General features: G+C 38.5%; 1 protein-coding gene across 4 annotated transcripts in view; it reads right to left on the bottom strand.

Annotated features, from left to right (window-relative positions):
- Plppr1 (phospholipid phosphatase related 1) overlaps positions 1 to 22,380 on the bottom strand; it is a 281,312-nt gene that overhangs the window by 52,174 nt on the left and 206,758 nt on the right. For all 4 annotated transcript variants that reach the window (XM_078047886.1, XM_078047884.1, XM_078047883.1 and 1 more), the window contains one exon: positions 4,848 to 5,036. In XM_078047886.1, coding sequence (XP_077904012.1) covers positions 4,848 to 5,036 — 189 coding nt within the window. The remainder of the gene's footprint in view (positions 1 to 4,847; positions 5,037 to 22,380) is intronic.

Raw genomic sequence — 22,380 nt, 5'->3', positions numbered from 1 at the left:
TATACTAGAGAGATTAGGAAAAATAGTTTTAAGGAGGAATTAAAATACACAGTTATGTGAAATATTCTACCAGGCACAGAACTTCAAATCTGAACTCCAGAGAGTAAACCAAGAGTTGAGAATCTAACATGTTATTTTTCCATTTCTCATGAGTTCTGAGAATTGGAAGGATCTTGGAAATAATTAGCCTGATCTCTTCTTTTATGTAAAGATGAGGAAACTGAGCCCACAGGGAGAAGGACTTACCAAGGGTTACACAATAACTGGCAGCAGAACTGTGGCAGGATGTTGGCAGACTAGCCTTCTTGAGAAGGATGACTTCATGGTGAGGACAATGAAGGCACACACTCTGAAACAGGGGTGTGGATGGAGGTAGGTGCTAGGGATCTGTGATACAGTGGCCCAACAGAGGCTGCTCTTGGACAAGCTATGTGTCTCGGAGGTGGGGCAGAAATGAACACAGCTCCTTGCTGTCGGGAAATTTCCCTGAACCTCACAAGCGTTCTGCATTCTTTCCTGCTGCTTTTAATTTATAGTTAGTCTTGAATAAAGATCAAGCACCATCAGCAGGGGTGCAAGGCTCTCCACCATTAACCTGTCAGCTCTAATCAGCTCCAGTTCCTAGTCATGCTTCTCATTTTGGGGGAAAATAAAAGTGGAACCAAATGGATGGCTGCCCTTCTGAATGTGTACAGAACTAGTTGGAACCTTCAGCATCTCATTGAACGGAGTCTCAATATTCTCCTCTAAAAAATGAAGGGAGATGAACGACACACTGTATTCTTTGAAATGTTCCTTTTCCATTCACTGGGCTGCTGTGAGGAACTGTTAAGTGATGACTGCAGAATATATGCAAATTGTAAGATGTTATTACCATCACCCAAAATTTATTCATTTATGGGGTACTTCTCAGAACACATTTTAGGGGCTTGTTAGCATGATTTGTTACATTTTTCACCCAGAGAAGCAGAGGAATGGAGGGTTAAATTGGGGTTTCCCAGTTGAGAGCTGGAGAGGAACTGCAGGCTCTCAAAGACCTAGTGTAAGCTCTGTGCACTATCCTCTGACCATATGTCCTTGGTTTGCATTGGAACATTTTAATTTGTGTCATTTGGGAAAATAGATCAATGGTTGGGGCAGAATCAAAAGTTGTAGCCTGGATTAGAATGTCTGATGAAAATCTTCGAGTGACAAAAGACCCATTGTTTTTGCCAAGAGAAAATTTTTTACAAAGTCCCGTTTTTCTATTTTTGTGTTTTTGCTTATTAGAATTTCCATTTTCAAGCTTTATTAAAAAATTTGTCACTTCTTAACTAGACAAAAGAACTAGAGAATACAATTTATTTTTAAAATTATCTTTTGATTTTAAAATACTATGCACCCATGGATTTGCAAAGAAAATATATAAAAGAAAAAAAACACATTAAGCATTTTCAGCTGTTATCTCTGAATATTAGTTTATTTTTTTTGTCTTTTTATATGGACTTGAAATTACATTTCTAACACCCACAAGGTATCTTTGTAGGGTCTCTTAAATATTTAAACCCACAAATATCCACAGGCTACATTAGGTGCTGCTCTCCTGGAGAGGAGACGCAACTTCCAGCAGAGCAGTATAGCACAGGTGCGTAGAGACTACACACGCATTAGAGAATGCAAAAGTCACCTGGCTTAATAGCTGGGTGTCCAATAGAGTCAGCACATGGTGGTGCCATGCCATAGATGTAGTTTTTGGGGTCCCACAGTGGACACAATGGTAACTAAAGCTGGGAATAATAGCACTGCACTCTCTCAGGTAATAATAGCTCTCTGAGAACAGATGTAATTCACCCATATAGGGTCAATTTTGCCTAGTGACATAGTAGATACAGATCATTTTCTCAGGCAGGAAATTAAGAAATGGTCAGATTCTCTGATCAAAAAAGAAATATTTTACCCATAATTCAATTTTTTTGGTGTTTTAAAAAAGATGAAATTATGAGCATGTTCCAACACAATTTAAGGTGTTTGAAATATGTGTTTAACCAGTCCTTCAGTATTGTATACTAAGCTAGTTTCACATATTTTGCTATTAAAAATTATTTCTGAGATGAAAATACCGATATACAAATCTTTGTATAAAACTCTGATTATTTCCATTCCCTAGATTTACGTTAAGGAAACAATGACTGGGTCTGAAATTTATAAAGCTTTTAAGACATCTTTGACAAGCTACTCTTCAGAAAAATAGACTAGAATTTGTATGAAACTATGCTCTTTTAAAATATCTGCTGATTTTATACTAAAAGTTCTGTATCTTTAAAAATTATGGGTTTTGTGACTGCTAAGTTTAGAAATGCTTATATGAAGTCTACTAATTGTTAAGTGGCTATTCTTGTTCTTATTTTTACTTTGGAAAGCTTACCTTTCACTTATTAAGGATATTTATATTTGAATATCATCCACTGTAAACTTTTCCAGTCTTTATTTACCTTTCTTTTGATACAAATTTTTATTTTTAGGTAGACAAATCTTCATATTCTTTTTTTATATGCTTATATCAACACTCCTGAGATTCTTGGTACTACCAAGGGTATTTTTTGTGTGTGTGTGTGAATTATACAGACTTTCCAAGTGTTGGAAATCAATCTTTTCGTTTGCAAATATGCATTGAAAAGCTTTCCTTTTTTAGGATCTGGAACTTTTTAAATAGTTTAGGATTTTTCATTCCTTAAAAGTGTGGTGGAAGTTATTCAACAGCTATGTAGATTTAGTACAATTTCCTTGAGATAAATTTTAGACATATGTAGAATGTTATTCTATTGTTCAGCTTTGCTACATAATTTTAAGGCATTTTTAGTATATATTTTCATAGAAAGTTAACAATTTTATTGAAATGTAAGCATTTATGGGCACAGAATTGTACATACAATTTAAGTAGAAATATAGCATAGATTTTGACAGGATTCTTTTTTTCTTATATATTCTTTCCTTTAGCTATTTTTAACTTCTTTCTTATATTAAACTAGCCAGGGATTTTTTACTTTAATAATTCTAATTCTTTGAAAGATAAATAAAATTAGAAGCTATTGTTTTGATTCTAATTTTCTGTTCACAATTCTTATATTAATCTGTTTCCCTCTTTTTTTAAATGGAAAAAGTCTCTACAATTACAAAAATAATTATAGAAGAATCTGGACAATGATAAGTGATGTTTTCCTCTCCTTCCCTGTATTACTCATATGCACATCTGAATACACAGGAAAATAATGCTTATGAGACGGGAAGAAACTGCCTCTGATTCTAGTCAGAACCCAGTCTGGCTTCCTGGTTTTACCTAGGGTGTGTTGACTTGTGTGGTAATGGAAGCATGTCTTCTAAGCTTTCTCTTATTCCTTAGGCAGTAAGAAAGGATAAGATAAGAGGGCTGGAGAGTTTAGTCTCCTTCTGGCCAGGGCCCCCCTCTTGGTACTTTAGAATAGGGCAGAAGAGGTACTGTGGGCATTCTCAGTGGAATCTCATTCTCTTCCACTGGAGGAAGTGTGGTCTGAAATCCAAAAGAGGGCAAAAAATAGTATCCAGCCAGGATCTTTGTTCCATACTCTTTATCATTTAGTACATGCCGAGCACTACATGAAGTCATTTTTAAGCCCCATGATAACTAATAAGACAACCAGTCAATTATTCTCCTTTTGTATGGGAGGGATCAGTACGGTGACTTGTCCAAAGTCACACAGCCAGGATATAATCCAGTGATGTTGGACTGTAAAGCCCATGTTCTTAACCCTGATAGATCATGTCACAGCCTCTCAATGCTCTCCTGAATCCCTACAGCATACTCTTATTATTTCAGGGGGAGCTTTTGTGAGCCTGGGATCAATGATCCAAATAAATTTGTAGTTTCATGACTCATTATGTCTATATTATTTCCCCTCAAAATTATATTCCCCTTTACCATGCTTTAGCATGGAAAACATTGCCTTGAAAATGATACTTGAACTGAATGTCCAAGCAGTGGGGACACTCCTCAGCATGACAGTTCATTTAATCCCCCAAAGAGTAGAGGGTACATAGAGGGGAGGTGGGAGAGTTGGGGGTGGCAGCTATTAGAAAAGGTGAAATGGTGCTGAGATGATGCCCCAACTAATCTGACCTTGTAACATATTTAGACACAGAAATGCTTACTTTAAAACTCACAAAAATCTCATTTTAAAAAATTAATATCTTAGTGTTAAATGATTGGTCTACAATCTTTATGCTCTTGAAGCAGTCTCCCTTGAGGTTTGCCTGGCTAAGTTTTTGCTTGAGAGAGAGAAAAGGAAATAAAAGTAGAGTTGTAACTGAATTGAATGTGATGTAAGGTGAACAGATCCAACAGTGAATCAGAGAAAATTTTGGTCAAGGGATTTCTCTTATCTCTAGCCCCTCTGGAAGTTCAAACTACACAGCAGGAGATACTGGCCAGGGGAATTCTATTTCACTCTGATCTGAGTCTTTATATCCATGCCAGCACTTACAGTCAGGGTCTCTTCTGAATACACACAGCTGTACATTTTTTCAAGCACACAGAAGTTGTTCTGAACCTGTTAGCTAATCGTGCCTGTTGATTTATGATATTCACACATGCTTTAAAAAAATACAAATTTTAAAATCCAGATACTAAAAAGTAAAAGCCATCTAGAAAAGACAAGACCTGTTTTCATGAGAGTTTTTACACAAAGCTCCATTCACTCTATCTTGGCTGGAACAGGATATCACTGATAAGGCTGTTGGTGAGTGCCCAGGAAGAGAGGAAAGAGGAGAAAGAGCAGGCAGGAAATATTCTTTGGTATCTGGCAATAAAGAAGAAAGTCTATTTCTATACTTACAATCACAGTTGGGGTGGCAGCCAGCACGCAATAGAGCACCAGAGGGGTGATGAAGCTCTCTTCCTCTGTCCCTGGGTAAGGCTTCATTAAGTCTCCATCCTGACAGAAGAATCCTTGAATATGCACCTGAAAAGTGTCAGTGCATTCGAAGTAGTAGGCAAGCAGCACTGTCCCAGCCATGATGACAAGCTGAAAATACAGCATGGCCACACAGAGACATTAGCAGGGCTTCGGAGCAGCACACATCCCTTAGAGCACACTCTCTCCATCACCCGGTGGCTCTCCTGGTTTTGGTATTGGCAAGTGTGTGCGTGCCTGGCTCAGCGTGCTCTGGGAGTGTGTGCTTTCTTGTCTGCCTGGTAACATCTGTTGTAGAAACCTTCCAGCAAATAATACACAGCTCCCATCTGAAAGGCAGGCCACAGCCAGGCTTGTGAAGACGCCCAGCTTCTGCTGCTACACTCTCTCAGTGTGCACGGGAACCAAGGCAATGTTTCCACTCAGGACAGAGGTGAAGAGTTAAAGGGCATGGAGTCAATAGCAAGATGCAGATGTGAGATCTGTTCATCAGAAATTTCGTAACAGGCTAGAGGTACACTTACCTTATAAAACATTAGAGGCAGATAAATCAGGAATGAATGAGTGAGTGAATGAACAGAAAAGGAAAGTTTAAGGCCTAGAAAGGTAAAGAAAAAATTTCAGAACCATCTCCTAAATTATGAGCAGCTGTTCAATATCAGTCATAACTTTTAATCATTTTCAAAACAGTTTTGCTTTTATTCCAAAATGCTTTTGACTAATAACCAAAAATATACTTGATCATATTTAAATGTCTTTCCTAAGGTTTAGGCACACTTATCCTTTCATTTTGATACAAATTGCCTAGAAAGTCACTGAAGTTTGGCTATAGATTTTAACAGGTATGTGGAATTGAAGGCATAGGAAAATACCAAAATGTCAAGAAAGAGACAAAGGCAGATAGAAAACAAGTCTTTGAGGTTACAAAATTATAGAACCTTAAGCCAAAAGGGATCTTGGAATTCTTCCAGTCTAACACCTTCATTTCATAGATGAGAAAACTGACCACTGGTGGCTTATCCAGCAAGTACATTATTCATGTGCTCAGATGGAGAAAATATATTCTTAAATGTCAATGTGTTTAAAGGTAACAAAATAATCATTATGGGGAAAAAATATAACATGGTAGGACATCTTTCTTTTTCCATTTCTGGTATCAGGAATTGAACCCAGGGGTAGTCTACCACTAAGCTACACCCCAGACCCTTTTATTTTGAGACAGAGTCTTCTTAGCCTGCTAAGGCTGGCCTTGAACTTTCCATCCTTCTGCTTCCCAAAGTAAGACTTCTTTATTTGGAAGTATATATAGGACAGTGAGGGGGAAACTATCATCTTTTCAGGGTTCTGGATGTCCAAAGTTACACAGATAAAATATAGTAAAACAGGGCTTGAAATCCATATTTCCTGATCTGTTAGCAAAAACCTTGATTACAGGAGCTTTTCGCAGAATCTGGTGTTAATGCATTGGTGGAGACAGCCATTGTCAGGCAAATGTCCTAGTGTAAACAGTACCAGGAACACTGCAACTGGCTTTTGTGGAATAATGTAGTTTTGAGGAATTCCTTGCATAGATTCTGTCATAAGCATATAAGGACTTTTCCTTCCTGGCCTTCTGGTTCCATTTTGATCCTGACACCTTGCATGGGGACAAAAATAATCTGAGCCATTGATAATCCAAAACGGATTCAGGGAAGGAGAGCAATGCTAAAATCGTTTATATTTTTTATTTCAAGATAGGAAATTGAGAAATACACATAAGCTAACACTTCTTTTAAAACTTCCCCCTTGTCTAACCATTTTGGGTGTACCTGGTCCTCTAAAATATATATATCCAGAATTATGTGTACCTACTAGACACAAATAAATTCTTTGCTTTGGAGTGCTGTTATCTGTTAAGCATTTTAGGCTGACACTCCCAATGACACAAAATTGATCTCACTGTTTCATGTGTCTGTTTCATATAGACCTTCTGGTTTGAGATGGATTTGAACTGGGCTTCAAAAGAATACAGAATACAGAATACAATGCTGTAATAATGTTGCAAAACAAAAACCACTGCATTCTATACAAAAGGGTAGAGAGAGATGGGGGAGGCAAAGGAGGGCAATGCCATTGCAGAGAGGCACTTTTGGCATTCATATCCATTTTCCAGTCCTTTCCTTCAGCCACAGCATTGAAGCAGAGTCTTACACTCTGCCCACTGTATAAGTAGCCTCTACCTACTCCTGGGACAATATGATTCTACTTCATCATAGTATGAAGAATGCTCCCTGTTGTTCCAATTTTCTCCCTTTCCTATCTCCCACTGCAGTGTGGCTCAAGTACAAACTCCTAAGCATCTACAGAAAGGTCTTTGTTGTGGCTGCATCTCTCTCCACCACCTTTCTTTTTATTCCAGGTGGGCCACACATCACACTCTTCATTCACCATCCTTTGTGCATAACTTATTCCTGGATCTACAAGGATTATATTCTTCCAGTGAACCTTTTCACCACCACCCCCAGTGGCTGGCTCCCCATCACAACTTCTGCCTATCCAATAATCTGTTTCTCCATGCTTGAAGTTGTTTATTGGTACCACATACAAATGTTCATCTATGCTGTTTCAAGTTATTTGTTTTCCTTATAGCAACAGGGAAGAGACTTGGATAACTGTTTCCTCTGACAGTTGCTCCAAACTGCCCTTGCTGTGCTTGCCTCCAGCTAGCTTATAAAGTCAAAGCCCTAATGTTTCTATTTCTTTTGTGCATGGCTGGTCAACTGAATTGACCTGGTGGGAAGGAACCTAGCCAGCTAACATGAACGTGTTGAGGTGAAATAACACTAGAATTTCAACAGTTCTGAGACTTTGCCTCTGCAGCTGCCTGTCTCCTGCACAGGGATGATCTAGGATTTTTGTGTCTTTTATTCATGTGGCTGGAAGCATATTTCCCTCTTCCATCAATCTTAGAAGATGTCTGCATAGAGGTTGGGCAGGACCTATCAGAGAATTTGGGACAAAGAAGAAACCAAAAATGGCATCTAGTATCTTCTATTGAGGAAATTTATTCAATTTCACAGGGTGCCTTTGTGCTACCACGTCCTTTTACTAAAAAGAAAAGGGAAGTAAAATAAAGCAAAATCACAGCACACAAATCAAATAATATAAACTTAAACACAGACTTCTCTTAATGTTATTTTTGATTCCGGTATATTTAACAACAGCATAATCAATGTCACATGACTAAATTTGAACTCTGTAGAAAAAACTGATGGATTCATTCATTTCTCTGAATGCTGCTTCCAGAATTAAATTGGTTGGTTACAACACAACCTCAGATGCTCAAAGGATAGGTGGGACCCCTTGCAGCTTAAATAATAGCACTGACCCCCAACATGGATCAACTTGCTGTGCCTCTTCTAAGCAGCCAGACACAGTTGTCAATCTCAAGCAATTTTCAAACTCCCGGGAGCCTCCCCAATAATGCCATTTAGCGATACAAAGGAGCAAAATTAGAACAATTCAGATCTTGATTTCTAGTGTACCCTCCTATTGAAAATTATCTTGCAATGATATATTAAAATGGAGCTGACACATTTGCTGGCAGGACAAGAGCTACACATTGATTCAGCTTCCAGGAGCGAAGAGGTCCACCGGCTGCACTGATGACTGTATAATTAGCTATCGGTGCTCTCCCTTTTCCCTCCCCGGCCTGGGTCATGATCCATCACTGTCTAGGTTTATGTCACTGTGCCAGCTGGCACACTTGCCATCTCTGCTTCACTCCCCAACCCCATTTAGGGATGCATGGAGGGAGGCCATAATGTTGGTGTCACGTAAGCAGATGGTGAGGCTGTGCCGGGCCGAGTACTGGTGGAAGGGTTGAAGATGTCAGTGTGACAGAAGCAATTATGGCTGTGAAAGGATAACGAGGTCTGGAGAGCTCACATACCAGGGACTTCCTTGATTTCACTTCCCAAGAATGACATTCTAATATAAGAAAGTGCATTAAGTGCTGAACTTTCTACCAGGATTTGGAAGGCAGATGTCTGAAATCCAGCTTCTCCTGTTTGAGAGGACAGTGTTTCTATGCAGGCCCTCTGCTGATTAGAGGAAATTAAATGTCACATAGTTGAGCAAGGGAATGTCAAGTTGAGAGCAACTGTGGACCTCAAATTTAAAGACTTGATACAGACTGTGGGTAACAGGGTGATGGGGTAGCACTCAGGTGTATGTGTGTGTGTATTGGGGGGTGTGGCACAGAGATGTGAGATCTGGTAAGGGGCATAATTCAAACTGGAGAATTTATTTAGGATAAACACTGATGAGTGGTATAGCTGATCATATGTTGGTTCTATGCCTAGTTCTTTAGGAACCTCCATACTGATTTCCACAGCAGTTGTACTAATTTACAATCCCAGGGTGGGAAATCTTCGAATAGCATGAATGAAAGTGTAAACCAGTGTAGTATGCTGGAGTGGAAGCTCCTGATAAGTGTGAACTTTGAGAGGATCCAAAATGATAGAGGCAAGAACTAAGGAGGAAGATGAAATGATGATATATTATGCCTATGTCCTAGAAACTCTTCTAAGCATTTTACATAAACCATTCTTCATGGTCAGTATATTATTATTATTATTATTTTCATTTTACTTCTAAGAAAACAGGTACAGAAAAATTATATGAATTACATAAGGTCACCCAGCTCATGGGGGTGAACCTGGGATGATTACTATGAATATAATGTATCTTTCCACACAAATTCATGTGGCGTGAGGAAAACCAGATTACAAATTTGTTAGCATAATATTAAGCACTGAACTATGTGTTATATGCTTGGATGGTTTATTTAAATGCCTTCAAGGGTCAGTTTCCTCATCTGTACGAAGGTTAATAACTATCTCATAACAATGCGATGAGGCATATTTTCAGATTCTCATTTTGTTCCAAAAAGGGAGTTATATTAACTTCTGCCAACTAAAGTAAAGCAGAATAAATAAACAGTAGGAACAGAGGAAAATAAGTATGGTGACATACAGGAAGCATAATTTGGAATGTAAATTGTCTAACAGTCAATGCAGTAAGGAAAGGGTGGTCAGTTACACATTTCACAGTATTTGTAGGAATAAAAAAAACCAATCAATATGTAAGGTAAAGGGTGTGGCATGTTAAGTAATGACTCCATGAATATTGATGGTGCTATTTATCTGAGACCTCATCTCAACTCACTATAGGGTTAGTGTGCACCGGGCATGAGCTTAGTGGTATAAGCAAAATCCACAAAAACAATGCCATGGACATTTTAATTCAGTCTAGGTTGAACTTGAGAGACAGCACAGTGAAAGGCTAAGAGCCTAGAATGGACAGTCTGGGCTGGAAATAAGCTCTATTCCTTCTTCAGTTTGTTGTGAGGATTGTGCATCAAGCACAGAGCAACACCTGACTTCTGGCTCTACAGCATTTTCTGGAAGTGATATGTCAGGGCTCCTACTTAGCTGTAGTTTCTTAGTCTGCAATTCACTGATGCCCAATAGTTCTGAAAACCTGAACTATCTTCTTTTAATTAGCTCTGGTTAAGAAAGACAGCCTCTTGTGAAATGGACCAATATGTATATTAGAATCCATCTCTTCTCCTTTAAGGAGGAAGAGAAGGGTGCCCTCAGACAAGGATGGATGGAGGGAATGAGATCAAGAATTCATATAACTAGCACTAATCAAATGCCTACTATACACAAACATTGGAAATATTCAGTTTTTAACACAACTGTTGATACAGGCGTGGTCTTTGGATTCAGATGGCTTTCCGTGTGGGGATAGACATCATAAAAATAAGCCCAAAGAAATGATAAGGGCTATTCTCATTGACCACATAACCAGTATGTAACTTTAAATGTATTCTCTTATATGATACTTATATTATCCTGTGAGCTGCAGTGAGTTTCCCTTGTCTAAGAAAGAGGAAACTTATCCAAATTCGCAGAACTAATGAATGGTAGAGCCAGGATTTAAAACTGGTACCATTCAATTACTATTTTATACTTAAAATCTTCAATAGCAAAATGAGATGATACACGTAAAATGCTAAGTGCTCTATTCTTTGTGTGTGTGATGCTGGGGATCAAACCCAGGGCCTTATGCTTGTGAGGCAAGCACTCTGCCAACTGAGCTATATGCCAGCCTGCTCTGTTCTGCTTTTAATCTTTAGATGTAACTTAGAGTTGGGCAAGAGTAGAGGCTGACTATTGCCTATTCTTCTTTGTTCTTTAAAAACACTATGTTCTCCTATCTATGATGATCTTTTTTCCAACTCCTTTAATTTTCCTTCTCTTCAGTCTGGTAAATAAATAGTGGTGCCCTACAAGGATCTGTCCTTACCTGAATTTGTCATTTTCTTTATGTGCCTTCCATTGGTATATTGGTTACCTTTCCCCTAACACGTCTCTATTTTCAGCTCCATGTTCTCTCTTGACCACCAATATGGTGGTGTTCCATAGACACTCAGCTATCACAAGTCTAAACTGGAGTTTAGAATTTCTTCTCACAAGAGACAATTTTTCTTGTCTTCTATCTGGGAAAATTCAACCAACATCCTCTCATTCACAGCAGCTAGAAATCTCAGCCTCATCTTGGATTCCTCCTCCTTCCGACTCACGCCAGACCCAGTTAGTTGCCAAGTGTTACTAACTGCAGTGCCTCCTTGTGTTTATCTCATGTAGTTGCTGCTGCCTTATCCAACTCCCACACTGCCTCTATAATCTAGCCTTTCCACGCCCCCATTTACCCTGCTATCAAACAGTTACCATCCTACGTTGTAGCTATAATTACATCTTTATATTCCTTCAAATCTTCAGTGATTACCTTCTGTGGACTGAATGTTTGTGTTACTCCAAAATCCACAGGTTGAAGTCCAAGTCCCCAGTGTGATGGGGCCTTTGGGAAGGAAGGAGGTCAAGCAGGTAGGACCCTCATAAATGGGATCAGTATTTTTAGAAAAACAGACACAACAGATGGTATCCATTTCTCCTCCTCTCCTTTTCTGTCTCCCTCTCCCATGTAGGATATAACAAAGAGACTACCATTCACAAACCAACAAGAGGGCCCTCACCAGACCCTGAATCTGCTGGCTATCCTTGATCTTGGAGTTTCCAGCCTTAAGAACCATGAGAAAAAAAAAATGTTTGCGTTGTTTGCGTTTAAGCCACTCAGTCTGCTGTAATTTGTTAAAGCAGCTTGAGATGAGACATAGCTGTTTCAGGTAAACCGAGAAAAGCTCTGTGCACTGAACACACTGGCCTTTACTTGTCCATACTTTTGGTAGAAGAAAGAAGCCTGTCCTCTATTTAGAGTCTAAGCCAAAGTCCAGTGCCCTTCACTCTGAGACCCTGAGCTGACTACCAGAGCCTTGCTCAGTCCATAGGAAAAAAAAAACACACTCTCTCTGGGATTTCTACACTTTCCTACCTGGCCATCCCTTATAGAACAAATGCAAACACCACATCCTTGTCTGTACTTAGGCAGTTCATTCCTACTGCACCCTGTTGATTGTTTATGGTGGATTATATGGAGAAATGTAGAGTATATGAAAATACTATCAGGTAGATTTACAATTCTAACAGAAGGGGTAAATGTTGGGTGTAAGTTAAATTTTTCTCTTTGATCTTCTGCTTTTAAGAATGTTTTTTTTTTATAATTTGATCATGTAGATGAATTCATAGAAAGGATGCTAACTGTATAGTGACACCAAAATGGCAGGCATAACTAATATAAGAGAGGGTAGAATGAAAACTCAAAATGATTGTGACACTGGGGAATATTCCTTAGGGATACATGCAAAGCTGTAAACAAGGCTCTTGTAGACAATAATTCAGGGCCTAAGAGAGTGAGGGCATAGGCCTCTGGCCTGAGTTGTCCATGGGCTCTTCCCCAGGGCCGCCTCAGAGGAGAGAGAGGGCAGAGCTCTGTACACACTGCATGCCTGAGGAAGCGAAAGGACGGAGAATGGGTAAAGAGAAGTCTGGGAAAAGAAAGTCCCAGGTGATTTCATGTGCATTTTACATACTTATTGGAGGTAAGTGAAGAAGAGGGGGAAACAGATGGAAGTAATCCCTCAAGAATCTCTGTGGTCTAAACTCCTGCTGCATTGTTTTGGGTGCTGACCTGAGGTGTCTCCGCAAACAACTGCTATGACAAGTTTTCAGGGCTATAACACAATTGGTTAGTTGTTATAATCAGACAGATGATGGATGGATGAGTGCATGGGAGGAAGGATGGACAGATATTACAACGACATCAGGAAGAGAATGTCAGCTCATACATGATGGGAGACAGAAAGGGCATGTCAGCAATGACACTCGAGCTGGTTGTCATAGTGAAATGGAAATTTATGGTCTCCAGAGCTGAAAGATGCAGGCTCAGTACCAGGTGGACAATTTACCACCTGTGCAGTTTTTAGGCAATGTACAAAATCTTTTTGGATCAGTTTCTTAATATATAAAATGTATACATAGTTATATAAATGTATATAATTAGAATCGGATGTGAATTTAAGTTCATAAATTAAAGGAAATCCCAATAATATAAGCATGAATACCTCCCAAATCTATTTTTTGGCTGCTTAAACCTTATACCGGCCAAAGGTTGTTTTTATTTTTTTTGTGTGTGAATTTACTCACTTAGCATACATAGTTGTGTGATGTTTCACCTTTTGCAAAGGATTTCTTTTAACCCTTGACTTACAGTACTTGCTAAGAAAGGGTAATTCCTAATCATCTTCAGCCTCCCCCCAACAGAAGTAGTAAAATCTTTCTGGGAAAACTAATGTAAAAGGAGTTCTATAAAAACCAACTGACTGATCAGAAAAGCCACAAAATTTAAGATATTACCGGTACATCAATATGCAAATCCTGCTGTCCTGTGGGGTGACAAGGCCCTGTCTGCTCAACCTTTCAGAGATGAGAGAATTGGAGATACACTCTGTGGTCACCAACAGCACTAGAAGATATTTCTAAGGGCACTAACCTTGTCCTTGGGCAGGATACTACATGTTCATTCTTCATATTTAGATGACTCAGAAGAGGACCAAGAAATGGGAGGGAGCAGAATTTGGAGATAAAGGCCTGACTTTGTAATTCTAGGCCCATGAATTTAGCTTCTCTGATCCTTTGACCCACCTGGGAGGAAACATCTGAGCGGCCATGAAATCATGTGGGAAGTGGAATTACAGAAGAAGTCTTGAAGGAACCCTTTGCAGATGGTAAAACATCACACAAATATGTACACTAAAAGAGTAAATTCACAAAAACATCTGGCCAATAAGAACTAGATTGGGGGAGGCATTCATATTTATGAGTGGGATTTGTGGACTTATTTAGACTCACTTCCTATCTTAATTCTCCCCCAAGTCCAAAGATGGTAAACTGATGCCTAGGAGAGGTCAAATCAAGATTAATAGGGGTTGGGGCTGTGGCTCAGTGGTTGAGAGCTTAGTATGTGCGAGGCACTGGGTTCGATCCTCAGCACTATATAAAAAATAAAAATAATAATAAAGATTGTGCCCACCTATAAATAAAAGATTAATACTAACTCTTACTTCTGTGATGCTGAGGGCCATTGCCAAGTAGGAATGACGCATCGAAATTTCCTTGCCAGCGTACCCCATGTTAAATGGACTTGCCTTGGAAAGGTGACCCTGCTCAAGGACGAGGGTGGATCCAGGTTTAGGGTGTATCCTGCAGGTTTTAGGAAGTATCCTGGTTTAAGACAATCTGGGTTTAGGGAAGTTCCAAGTTTAAGGTTATTCCTGCTGGGAATAGGGCGTTCCTGCTGCCTGAGTTCCCGTGGAATTGAGAAAGTATTTTGGGACGTGAATTGGCGGGCAGAACTTGGATTTCCCCAGAACGTGTCTGTAGAGGGCCGGTGTGAGTTCGGGAATAAAGAATTGCTGTTTGAATCTACAAAGTGTGTGGTGGCTCGTGATCTTGTGCCCAGCCAAGACATTGGCATTTGGTGGCCCGTACAGGGTTTATTGTAGCAAGCAGAATTCTAAGCTGACCTGACATTTCTGCCCGTTGGTATATATTCCGTGGTTCCTATCTTCAGATGTGGTGGGGACTTAGTAATATAATAGGATATCATTATCCTGATTATGCTGCAATATATAGCAAAGGCAAAAGGATCATGTAATTAACTCCCATAATCAGTTATCTTTAGATCAGGCCCACCTTTTTTCATTCAATCTGTTGAGACAGTTAAACAAAGGAAGCAGCAGAGACATACTTGCAAGTATGAGAAACCAACTGCTATGATATGGCCAGAAAGGGTACATCTCTAGAAGCTGAATTCTGCCTGGAAAGAGGACTCTGAGGCTGTGGTGTGGTTGCAACCCTAGCTGACATGTTGGGTTTCATCTAAGACAACGCTGATTAGAGGACCCAGCTAACTTGACCCAAGACTCTTGACCCACAGAAACTGATAATAAATTCATGTAGTTTTAAGTGATTAAATATGCAAAAATTTGTTTTCCCAGAAAAGGAAAAGAATGTAAAGGGAAGAAACTCCCTGGTGATGTCTATGACCAGGTCAGGGGTTCCTCTAGTGGGGCAGAAGAATCTCAGATTTTGTGCTTCACTGAATCATCTTCATCAGCAGCAGGTCCTGGACTTACTCTCCTCTGCTAAGGCAGAGGTTCCTGAGTTTTGCAGTGCTGAAGTCTTTTTTTATTATTTTCTTCCTATACTCCCCAAACTATAAAAACCTAACATCTCTTTTTTTTTGGGGGGGGGGAACAATTAATTTGCTTTCTAATTTTAATTCATTAATTACCTTAATTATAAATGCAGAGATTTTGTCTGGTGTAAGATAAGCAGAATAACCAAACTGACGTGTGATTTTTAACCTGGCATCAAAGAAATCTAATATTTTGATCATTCCTGTAAGCTGGACATGGATAAATATGCTCCTCATTTCTATTCAAGCATTTTGGAAGCAGCTCACTGACCCCAGTAGTTGACATTATTTGAGATGTTCACTCAGACTGTGATTTTTCTTCTCTGAGAATTGCACATTTAAACCTATAGTCATGCTTGTATTGCAAGATAATTCCCTGACTGTAGCTGACTTGTCTAAGTGTCCATACCTGGCTCAACTTAGGTCCATGAGATTCTTCCAAGCATCAATTGCAAGATTCTCAGAATATTCACTTGGGTCCAGGACATAAAAACCCAGGAGCCAACAGCTGCCTTTTGTGGCTACCTGAAAAGCTGTGAAAGCTAAAGGATAGTTGTTTTGCCATCTTTAAAATTTCCTTCATTCATAATTGAAAATGTTTTTTAGTAAAAGAGATAGGGACTTCACCAGCAGGCATGGCCACCGTGTGAGCAAATCTGACAGAAAGGCACAAGCCCAGGCTTATTGACATTGTGGCTTTTGAGTTCTTAATTGGTTTAACTTACTGCCTAAATATGACTTCCAAGCTTCTCACACGTCCTAGCATAATATTTTGAGTCTTGTACCTCGGTTGAAGGACAAAGAGGACTTCATCATTACCACTTTTGGCCTGTTTGTATTGTAATATCTACATAGAAATTTTAATGTGGGATATTGCAAGTCCCAGCAAAGGTAACTGAAACATAAATTTAATATATTGATTAAATGGAGAAGTCCAACAGGTTTTGTTACTGGAATATTCTCAGGACATATGGGTATTCTGGAATTCCCAGAAGCATATTTTAGCATAAAGAGTCTTTTAAATTTATTCAATCATGAACCTCGCCCCACCTTTGCTTCCCATGGCACATCTATATCAACTTACAGAATAGTCATGAAACTCAGTTTGAAAAATGCAGACACAGCTTCTTGTTTGGAAGAAAGGAGAAAAGGAAAAGAATGAAATATAAATGTTTGGTTATATTGGGTGGGAGGGTGTAACAACCTGCTTATCTGTATCAAATAAGGAACTAAACTTGCTAAAGTCCTCTCCTGGGATGGCAATACCGTCTATGCTTCAACATTGAACCGGTGACCATAATCGTGATTAAAAATGGAAATATTTTGATTTGCACCATTCTGGGGATCTCAGGTACAGATGCCCCCTAATTCAGATTTTGGTACACCATGACCTATCTATTGTGCCAATCGGTATCAGAGAATTAAAGAATGGGGCAAATAAGAGCAGCAACAATGGTATGTTTAGCTCTGGACACTACCCATGGGACTTCTGTGATGACAACTATCACTCCCTTTAGTAGCTTAAAAGCAACTGTGGTAAGGCCAACAGCAGAGCAGTGACTATTTGCTCATATTAGCCCCACTCGCATATGTTTTGGAGTCTCACCACTCAAGCTCAGCATCACAGCCGCCATCTCAGAAAGTCTTAAGAATGCATCTCCAAGGTTTATTTGGGCATGGCCTATGTGATCATAGCACTCAAGGAAAGTGTTAAGTGGGTGCCTATAAACTCCTGAGTTTCTTCATATTATGTAAAACACAGTTGCCCTATTTTGAACTCAAAGCTGTTTGGAGCAATAGTCTCAAGAAAGAGAGGAGACTAATTCTGGATGCAGTTTAAACGCAGAGGAGAATGGCATGGTGTGGTGGAGGTCGGAAGAAGCAGGAGAGGAAATTAAGATGGATAGTGGCTGTGTCATCCATCAGGTGAGTGGGTGAGCAATGGAACACTAGGCTTGGATTCACTGTAAGGTAATTTCAAGTTGTTATCTTTGGACAACTTTCTCAAAGGGAATGATACAAATTCTCCAAGCTGCTTTATGAAGTTATAAGAAGTTATTAATTTACCTCTTCCAACTTGTACAGTACAAAACTGGGATCACAGATTGGAGCTCTGAGAGTAGCTCCAATCCTTAATCATTCACCCAGACATGATATTGCAAAATACTGAAACAAAGAAAAATGGTTTTTCTTTGAAAAGACAGTTAAATATTTGAAAATCTATCAACGATAATTGCATTCTGAAATGTATTGCCATTATTTAATTGCACATATTTTCTTGGCACTAAACTGCTAGCACTTCAGGAATTTATCTTTGAAACCCAAGCAGAAAGAATGGAACTTGGTGGTTGTTCAATAAATAGTGATAAACATATTTGGAGTGGATGCATTTCTTAAATGAGGCTCCAAAAGCAAAAGGTGCAAAGAGGGAAAATGGAAAGATCTGATTATATAAAAATTTAGTACATTCTACTGAGTAACTCCTCAAGTCAACAGAACAATGACAGACTAGGAGAAATTATTTATAATATTCAAAGCATGGATATGATTAATACCAAGTATATGTGACAAATTGACAGAAACCAAATATATATATGAAAAGAAAAAAAAGGTTGGCAGTAACATAATTTGACTGAAGTACTGCATATGATGGAAAATTACATAATTTTTAACAATAATATATTAGATTTTCATGAAACAATATATATGATTTACTAAATGCCAAATACTTTTCTAAGGGCTTTACATGTATTAATTCATTCAACCCTCAACTCTGCAAAGTGAATATTATTAATAATTCCATTTTCTATATAAGGAACATGAGGGTCAGAGTTTAAGTGATTAGCCTAAGGACACATAATATGCAAATGAAGAAGCCAGAATGTAGTCTGGTTTAGATTAATCACTGTGCTCTATTGACCAAAGCTTAAAAGCATTAAGTGAAAAACACATCAAAGAAACAAAGATCTATAGTAGAATGATATTTAAATGAAAAAAAAATGCTGAATACTCTTCAGGATATATACACAAGGACATAAGTACATTAGAGTCAGGATGATGAGGACAAATGATCAAATGACTGTACCACACACCAGGGAGTATGATTAATTTAACTAGGGAGCCCCAAAGACCAAGTACAAATAAGAGCCCAGTGAATGACTATTCAGCATCCTGCAGACTTAGAGGGTATCTGTGTTGAACAAAATGCTGCTTTGATAATTCACTCCAAATACTGCTTTCACAATTTGTGGTTGCAGCACATCCAAATTGTTGAAAGAGGAGCAGAAATGAGTAGAAAACGAGCATCATGCTGCATATTAATGCCTTCTAAATCTTTTACTTAAAAAGCAAAACCTCAACATATCCGATTGCAGAGTCCACAACAATGGAATGAGTGTCTGCCCTCCACTGTCATTAATTGCAGATTCACTATGATCACTTTGCTCCCCTAAATAAAGGATGTCTTCATAGACTTACTTGTGCATGGTTTTCAAAGAAGATCAGACACATGGAGGCTGATTCCATAACTTAGCTATTGTGAACCATGTTTGATAAACAGGGGTACGTGCACATCTCTCAAGTGTACTGACTAGAAAAAGACTGAAGGGTGGTGTAACTAGATTATACGGTAGTTCAAGTTTTAATTTTTGACGAACCTCCATACTGATTTCCCTAGAGGTAGAACTAACAGTGGTATATATACACAATGGAGTTTTGTTTAGCTGAAAGAACAAATTATGTTATTTGCAGGGAAATGGATGGAACTGGCGATCATCATATTAAGAAAAATAAGCCAGACTCAGAAAGATAAGTGTTATATATTTTCTTTCTTATATGGTAACTAGAGGGGGAAAAAAAAGAAGCAAAAAGGGAGAGGGGTGTCTTATGAATGTGGAAGGAAGACTATCAGGGAAGAGGATCAGGAGGAGAGGACCAAGGGAGGACAAGGCCAGTGAAATCTATCAAATTACCTTACGCTTGTCAGAATATGCTACAATGAAACTTGCTATTCTATATAATTAATGTGTACAATAAAGAGATCAGAAGGACAAAGGATTTCTACTTAAATATTAAAATCACACTTTTCCCTTAATGAAAAAAATGAGTTCTCATTTATAACATGAATTCTTTTCTTATCATGAGTTGTTGAATTCTTTTCTTATCATGAGTTGTTAAATTAGGTATCTATTTAGAAAAAAAAGGCACTGGAAAAAGTGATTTTATGACTCCACATTAGAAAGAAAATGAAACTAACACTGAATATTTTACATGCCATGTGGAAGAAAATGTTAGAGATTTCAGCTGAAAAAAGAAAACAGGAAACAAGGTTGAGCTTCTAGGTTTGCCTTAAACAGCTGTAAACAGAAGTACTTAGGATACCATTCTAATTTCCCTGCCAAGAAGAAATGTGATTCTTTTTTTCTCCCTATGCATTTCTAAGTTAATTGGAAATTAGGCAAATGAGGAGAAAAGGAAAAACATTCTCTTCAAATCAACCAGTTTGTTTTTCTTTCTAATTAAAATAGGTAAATCTCCACATTGCATGAGTTAGATGATCTCATTTTCCTTTAAAAACTATTGGGCAAGGATTTTTCTCATTTCTCTCTAAAGGCACTATTAGGTTGCCTGCAAGATTGTGTCACTCTCAAACACATTAGAAGATTCCACATAAACGTACAGAGCAGGGCCTCAGTAATCTGCTGGTGGTTGTTGGCTCCTAGGTGCTCAGGTCTGCATCGGCTTCACCCTGGCTGCATGTACAGGAAGCCAGTTACCCAGAGGAAAGAAAGAAAGTAAACCCTTCAAATGTGGCTAGTGTAACGGAATTTTTTTTGCTTCATTTTAATTTATTTAAATTGAAATAGCCACATACGGCTGGTGTTTACATATAGGACAGACTATGATGGACTTGTACTAGCAGGGAGGTATCATGAACCAAGCATAAATTTGAATCTTTTTTTAGTATAAAGTATTCGAATACATGCCTATATAAATAGGAAAGTAAGCTACTAGAATTTTACTCAGTAAAGGTTAATCATTGTTACCATTTGGTGCATATTTATTCCACCAGACTTTTCATTTCTCTCCAAGTTTATAAGTACATACAATATAAATTATAAACATAAATCTATAGGTAGATTTTAAAGTCTATAAAGCAGAAGCACACTGACACATGCCGTTCTGTGGGTTTTCTCTTAACACATGGACCATCTTTATGTTGGCACAGAGGAATATTTACAGCTACATGTGTTGGAACTTATGTGTTCCCTTCTTTCATAATCTCATCTTTGCCACTCCAGCCAAGGAGCCCTGATTAACACACAGGTATGTGCAGGGATCAAATTCATCTTTGGACAAATAAACCAATCAATAAATGGGCAGTGGAACTGAATAGACACTTCACAGAAGAGGAAATATGATTGGTCAACAAATGTAAGAAAAAAATGTTCAACATCTGTAGCAATTAGAGAAATGCAAATTAAAACTACACTGAGATTTCATTTCACTCCAGTCAGAATGGCAATTATCAAGAATACAAGCAACAATAAATGTTGGCGAGGATGTGGGGGAACAGGCACACTCGTACATTACTGGTTCAAACACTCTGGAAAGTGGTGGGTAGATTCCTCAGAAAACTTGGAATGGAACCACCATGTGATCCAGTTATCCCACTTCTCAGTGTATACCCAAAGGACTTGAAGTCAGCATCCTATAGTGACACAGCCACATCAATGTTTATAGTAGCTTAATTCACAACAGCTAAGTTATAGAACCAACCTAGGTGCCCTTCACAGATGAATGGATAAAGAAAGTGCAGTACATATACATAATGGAATATTACTCATCCATAAAGAAGAATAAAATTATGGCATTTGCTCGTAAATAGATGGAACTGGAGACTGTCATGATTAATTAAATAATCCCATGTCAAAAACCCAAAGGCCGAATGTTCTGCTATGTAGATGCTAATACACAATAAGCGGGGGGAGGTAGGGAAGAACAGAAATACTTTGGATTAGACAAAGGGGAATGAAGGAAAGGGAGGGAGGATAGGAGTAGGAAAGACAGTAGAATGAATCAGATATTACTTGCCTGTGTTCATATATGAATACAGAATCAGTGTAACTGTACATCAGGTACAACCACAAGAATGGGAAGTGATACTCTATGTATAATATGTCAAAATACATTGTACTGTCATGTATAACTAAAAAAAATATTTCAAAAAATCTCTTTGGGATCGCACTATGTTGCATGTATCAAGGTCCCTATCTCAGGATGAAGGAAGAGAAGTAGTTAAAAGAGGAGAGCTTTGGATGCCAGATGGAGTAAGTTAGATATATCTAAGGAAATAAAGAGTTTTGAGCAGGAAAGTAGAAAAGTCAGACTGTCATTGAAGAGGGTGACCCTTGCAGTAGTGTATGAGACTATGACAGAGACCGCAGGCAAAGAAATCAGGTTTGGAAGAAAGATTTTATAACAGGTCAGTTATTAGGTACTCAGAATGCCTCTAGTATTTCTATGTGATCACATTTTCAGGGCAAGCTCACAAAAATCTCAAAATGAGTAGACATAAAATATGGTGTGTGATAGCTTAGTTTCTAACTCTTGTGAATATATAAAATAATTCATTCATTAAACTTTTATGGAGCATTTATTTACTATATGCCAAACATTAGGAAATCAGCAGTGAACAAAACAAGTCTCTATCCATGGGGGAGAGGTAGTAAAAGGAGATTCAGGGGCTAGG

The sequence above is a fragment of the Ictidomys tridecemlineatus genome, chromosome 4 (assembly GCF_052094955.1).
Source record: "Ictidomys tridecemlineatus isolate mIctTri1 chromosome 4, mIctTri1.hap1, whole genome shotgun sequence".
Lineage (NCBI taxonomy): Eukaryota > Metazoa > Chordata > Mammalia > Rodentia > Sciuridae > Ictidomys > Ictidomys tridecemlineatus.
This window is presented reverse-complemented; position numbering and strand designations above follow the sequence as displayed.